The sequence below is a fragment of the Gekko japonicus genome, unplaced genomic scaffold (assembly GCF_001447785.1).
Source record: "Gekko japonicus isolate JY-2015 unplaced genomic scaffold, Gekko_japonicus_V1.1 scaffold1858, whole genome shotgun sequence".
NCBI classification, from domain to species: Eukaryota; Metazoa; Chordata; class Lepidosauria; order Squamata; family Gekkonidae; genus Gekko; species Gekko japonicus.
This window is the reverse complement of record NW_015177068.1, coordinates 213,728-219,773: the sequence shown is the minus strand read 5'-3', so window position 1 is coordinate 219,773 and position 6,046 is coordinate 213,728. Positions and strand designations below refer to the sequence as shown.

Below are 6,046 nucleotides of genomic sequence, written 5' to 3'. Positions count from 1 at the left end.
GCCAACTGCAGCTCCAAATTTTTTTTAAGGCAGTTACTTATTGTGTCACAGCTGTCTACCAAAGGCCCTGAATGTCCTGAGCAGGGCTCTAGTCGGGGGGGAGCTCGCAGGTACGGAGCTCCGGAAGAGAACCTCTAGGGGGCGGGGCGGTCACGTTGTGAAGCCCCGCCCCCTTCTTTACCCCGCCCTCTGCTTCGATCCTCATTCCATTTGGGAATGAGGATGAAGCAGGAGGGTAAGTAGCCGGGCCTTCTGACACACTTCCGGTTATGTCAGGGGGTGTGGCCTTCTGTCACTTCCGGTGATGTCAGGGGGCGTGGCATATGCAAATAAGTTATGCTAACGAGTTATGCTAATGAGCTCTGGCAGCTCTTTTTCTACAACAAGACCCCTGGTCCTGAGCACCAGTAAGTTGCAAACCAAATTTGACAGCACTAAGTGCCGTCCTTGACTATGAGGGCGGGGTATAAATGTGGTAAATAAATAAATAAAATAAGTGCAAGTAAAAAAATGCACATCAGTTTGCTTCAGCAAAAAAGCAAACTTTTAAAGAACATTTCACAAAATTGATTGTCACGATATGTAATATTGCACCATTATTTTATCTAACATGTGAAAAGAAGCTAACATTTTAACAAATGATTGATAATGACAAGGGCATTTTTGAAAATTTGACAGCAAAATGGCTGCCTATGTTGTACGTCAAAACTGCTTTTACTTTCCAAACCACCTTCATAGGCTTACCCCAGTTGACTTTGCCTAGATTTCTTGTGTCACACTCTTTTGCCTCTTCATTTAGTCTTTTGGTATGCATGCATTTTTACTCCACAAAATTTCTTCAGATCCTTTGTTTAAAAATAATAATTAAAAAAGCACTCATTGACTAGTACACAGCTTCTGCATTTCTAGCTCCAGAGAATACTTCTCACATTAAGAGCCACATAGTAGCTTGGCTCTTCATGCTTTCATTTCATGCTTTCCTTCCAAACTCTGACTTGCTAGTCAATTAGCCATGCACTGTGTGGGCAGGCCACGCTGCTCTTAAAAGCCCAACCTACACAACAACTGCCAAGCTTATCCAAAGCTTATGTGTGAAAGGGGCTTTGTTGCTCACAAACACTCTCCCAGTAACAGGCTCTGAACACTGGAAGAAAGGGGCTCTGTTTGAAGCTAGAAAAGGAGAGAAATTCTTCCTTAGCAGAAGGCCTATAGATCCCACATGGCTGCCACTGAAAAGCTCTTCCATGGGCTGCCTCAACATTTGAAATACTTTCCCATGTACACTGGTACCATACCCATTGTTCCAGCAGATACCAGCAATGCATGACTGCGTGTGACTGAGCCACTGTACATAGCAAGGGGTTTCCAAACGTTACGTCTCCCACATTGAGTGCCATCACATGGTGGCACTTCACACTGAGATTGTGACTCAGTGCTAAGCCAGATGAAATGCTGGGAGTTTCAAGAACAGAATTTCCAGAATTATTTTCCATTCAGTTATCATGAGAGGATGAGAATGTGGGTTTAAGGTCCCTCCCTTCACCATTTCCCCAACCCAAAAGACCCATTTTTGCCTCTCTGGATCACTCAGACTTTTATTCTTGCATTAGAGCATCACACACACACCCAGGGCTGGCTCCGGCTTATTTTGCACCCTAGGCGAGGATCCCTTCTGCCCCTCCCGTGCGCCCACCATGGCTTGGACCCGTTAATTGGATCTGTACCCCGGACCTCTCGTTCCCCTGGCACCCATGCTCTTAACACTCACTTTTGCTTTTGTAACTTTGCCTGCTTTGCACATCTGGCTTCCACCAAGGTGGAATTGGTGTTTGTATCATAGAAAGATCATAACATGTTTAAAACTCAGTAGTGTTTGCAGCTGAACCAGGACGGCGGGGGGGGTGGGTGCCAGTTTGACGTCCCTAAGGGCTCTAGGCGAGCACCTAGTTTGCCTAGTGAGGGAGCCAGCCCTGCACACACCCTCTCTATTACTACAAATAGTACCCCCTCCCAGGGGTGATCTATTACAGTTGTACAGCCATATACACAAATTTTGTTACCTGTCCTCACCAGTTGGGACAGAAGCCAGACAAACCCAGTTTGTTCTGAATATACATTTGGCAGAATCTGTTTGACCTCAGAGCAGCAGCTGACACTTCCAGGTAACTCACTTGAACTAGGCTTTTGTGGGGATGTGGAAAAAAGAAGCTAGACTTTCACTGTTTGCTGGGCTCTCAAGACTGTGTAGTTGTTTTGTAGCAATTTAAATCAGTCTGAGTGTCAGACGGGTAGCAAAAATCTGGCTTCTCCTTTATGAAACCTATAAGTAATTATCAGACTTGCAGTACAATCCTAAACAGAGTTATATCATTCGAAGCCCATTTGTTTCAATTGAGACAGAAGGGTATAATTCTGCTTAGGATGACACTGATAATTTATTAAACTAACCTGACAATTATTTCAGTAAAGTGCAACAAAAAGAATCAAAGTCTCAAACCATCATGAAAAGATTGTATTTGTAGCATATAAAAATAGTTACCTCTGATTATATTAATAATATCTTAATATCATAATACTTTTAAAAGCATTTTATGTTCACTGAGAGAGACACATTCAAAGGCTTGTAATTTTAAGTAAACCTCAACTAGACCAAAGTAATGTTTCTGATGTCATCAAGACTCTGGAGTGGGTGGGTGTCAGTGTATCGTGCCCAATGCTATAGCTTAGATTGTCTTCTCAAGAGGGAAGGACACCTCTCTTCAAAGCTTTTAAGAAATAGTCTCTCACTAAGCATGACCCAAATTCATATAATCCCAGAAGATAAAAAAAATCAAATATTTCATTTTTACACCATTTGCTATGAAGCACAGAAAAGGCTATTTTTTCATAGACGAATTTATACTCTTTTCAGCATAGTAATCAGAATCTATACTGTCAGCCATATCAGAAAGAGTCACATAAACATTTCCGTTTTCCACGGACACATGATGAGTCCTTTGTTTTACTCCTTTTGATCGCCACTTGGGAGTCACAGATGGCTCTCTAGGGTTTATTGCTTGGTACAATCCTTCACCTGTTGCCAAAGTTATTTTGTACTTGTGCCAGGGACAAATGATGCACGTCTGTCCATTGATGTCCTACAGAGACAAGGAAGAAAAATTACTGTTAGAAACATCAGACAAACCTACACACCAGAGTCCCAGAGAACCAATATGTAGCTTTCCATACTGCGACAACAAGAGTACTAGCTTACAGTTAAAAAGAGAGAGAGAGAGAGAGAATATCCAGAAAATGTTGTAGAAATCAAAAGTTTAAGACTCGTTTCCTAGCACTGAAGAGCCTCATTTGTGGTTCATTGGAAAGAGGCTTCTGGAAAATCACAGCTTACAAGAGACATTTTCTTTATTACAGTAACACAACAGGACTAAAACAGTGTCAAATAAACAAACAAACTCCTACCAATTAAAGACTTGTTGATTTATCTGCTTATTAAACTGATTAAGCTTGTATCTGCAGATGAAGTAAAAAGGAAACATACATAGCAGGCAGGAAGGAGAGAATCTGGAGCCTTGAAACTTGAAGCTAGGTTACATACAGAGTAGCCAAAATTAACTGTCATATCAAGATTTTGGAAGGGTGTGCTTTCTTCTGCCTCCCCCCCCTTCATTTTCAGACTTCTGTGGTTAGACCCCGGGCCGGTTTCAGGTTTTGAGGGCCCCTGGGCCCCATCTGCTCACCACCAGTCTCCATTCATACCTTTCCACCTCCCACCTGTGTGTCCCCACTTGCCTAGATATCCTTCTCCCGCCTGTAAGCCCTCCCACTGCCCATGCTGAATTGTTGGCAACACCTGTGCCCTCTTTCCCCAACAGCTGGGAGTGCTGCTGCCACTGTGCATCACATACCTTTTCCCCAATGACACTGGGTAACTGGGCGCATGGATGGCAGACCACTTCAAACAAACAGATGGGGAAGGACACGTAGACAAGTGGCAATGGGTCAGCAGCAGTGGGCCCCACCAGGAGCCCTGGGTCTTGGCAACTGCCCCACCTCAGGGTGTGCTGACGCTGGCCCTGGCTAGACCCCACTATCAGGACAACTAGATAGCCATTAACACAGCAAGGTTTGGGAATTTAAAGAGCAGCTGCAAAATTGTCGGGCGCGAGTGCAGTCTGAAACAAAGAAATAGCATGTGGGAAGTGGCAGATTAACCCTTGCTTCGCCTCTTTCCTTAAACTCTCCTCAAATCAAGGAGTAACTTAACACTACCACTAAGAAATGTCTAGAATTATTTCAGAAGACTGGGATGGTACTTATTTTTGCCAGTATCTTAGGTATGGGGATCTTTCTGGCATGCCCTTGAGTTTTAGTACCCCCATCTGCTACCTTCATCCCTGTAAAAAAGAAGGAACTGGGCTGCACCCAGGCAATGAAGGCCCAGGATTCCAGTTCTGCTTCCCCTTCTCACTAAGAGAATGAAGGGAAAGTCAGCACATCCTTGTCTCCGTTTCTCTTCCCACCAGTTTTCTGCAACGTTCAGGGGAAAGGAAGGAAATGGAGAGCTACATTTCTTACCCGTACACTTAATTCTCCCTCCAATCCTTTCAAAAAGGGAGAAAGAGGAAGTTCTCAGCCCCTCTTGAGGAAGTGCATTGATTCTGGACATAAGTAGCTACAAATATGCACATATTTCCTTCAATTCAACTGACTTGAACCTATTAGGTTACTCAGAATGTTCTACATTTTTTGCTCGAACATTCAGTTATCTCATTCATGTGTCGCCATAGCCTCATATAGCATCCTCTTATGTCTGAAGGTTTTGGTTATGATGCTGACAATCTGAGCCAAATGAGGCCGCACTGCACTTACATACCTCTATTTCCCCAAGATGTAAAGGGCCTCCTGCATCTATTAAAAGAACAAAACATGGAGTTAATCATATTAATGACACCACAAAGGCAAATTTAAAATTGTTGTGGGAACATCAAGAGACGTTTGGCAAAATTCTTACGATAACATCGACAATCCATTGCATAAAACTTTCCATCATGGTACAAAACAACAATTTCTCTGCCATTGATTGCAGCTGTTGTTCTTTGTTTTTTGAGATCTTCTTCTCTACCAATACAAACAGGACTGTCAGCTTCTTTCTTGTTAGATATTTCAACTGTGCCCCCGTCATTCATCTTCTGCAAGCAAGAAAAAAAAGTCTTGCATAAAAAGTTAATATAGTGATTAAAAATAATAGCAATTTGACTTAAGAAAGCCATAGCTATGCTGTAACTAACATTTATAGCAGGAATCTACTACTTGTGATCAGTGTTCCCTCTAAGCTGAGTTAGTGTGAGCTAGCTCACAGTTTTTAAGCCTCCGGCTCACACATTTTTGCCTTGGCTCAGGAAGGAGGGCTCCAGAGCCAACTAATTTCTGCTGTAGCCAAATCACTCGCTCACAGCTTTAATGCCAGTAGCTCACAAAGTAGAAGTTTTGCTCACAAGACTCCACAGCTTAGAGGGAACATTGCTTGTGATTCCACGTTAAGCATAACTCACCAAATAAAATGGAGAATGGTCAGCATTTTTCCACGCCACCCAATGGCTGGTTAGCTAAGCAACTTGGTGGGTCACAAATTATGCAGGCCTGATTTATAGGAACAAGGCCAGCCTTGAACTAAATGGCGATCCAGGCAAGGAGTGTCTTTGTACTTCAAATTCAGTCAGTTTTGCAACTTTGCAGCATAATTATTAAGCATGGTTTGTCCCTGCCATTTGATGATATTTTTGCCATCTAGCCTGGCTGGTGCAGGGTGGCGGCGGTGGCTTTATCAGGGTGGGTTGGTGGGTTGCAGCGGGCGGCGGGGCCTTGATGGGGGGTGAGGAAGCCGTGGGGGTGTGGCGGGAGCTTGATCGGGAGTGGGGTGGGAGAGCCTCCCTCCCCATCTCTTTGCCCTCTTCCTTTCTTTCTTTCTTTCTTTCTTTCTTTCTTTCTTTCTTTCTTTCTTTCTTTCTTTCTTTCTTTCTTTCTTTCCTTTTTCCTTCTCTTTCTC

General features: G+C 43.4%; 1 protein-coding gene across 1 annotated transcript in view; it reads right to left on the bottom strand.

Moving 5' to 3' along the window:
• Positions 1 to 2,876: 2,876 nt before the first annotated feature.
• The window catches only part of RFESD (Rieske (Fe-S) domain containing), a 12,606-nt gene continuing 9,436 nt past the window's right edge, over positions 2,877 to 6,046 (bottom strand). Inside the window, exons 2-4 of the mRNA XM_015428193.1 lie at positions 5,012 to 5,189; positions 4,874 to 4,908; positions 2,877 to 3,137 (exon numbers count right to left, since the gene is read on the bottom strand). Of these exons, the coding sequence (XP_015283679.1) occupies positions 2,877 to 3,137; positions 4,874 to 4,908; positions 5,012 to 5,189 (474 nt within the window). The remainder of the gene's footprint in view (positions 3,138 to 4,873; positions 4,909 to 5,011; positions 5,190 to 6,046) is intronic.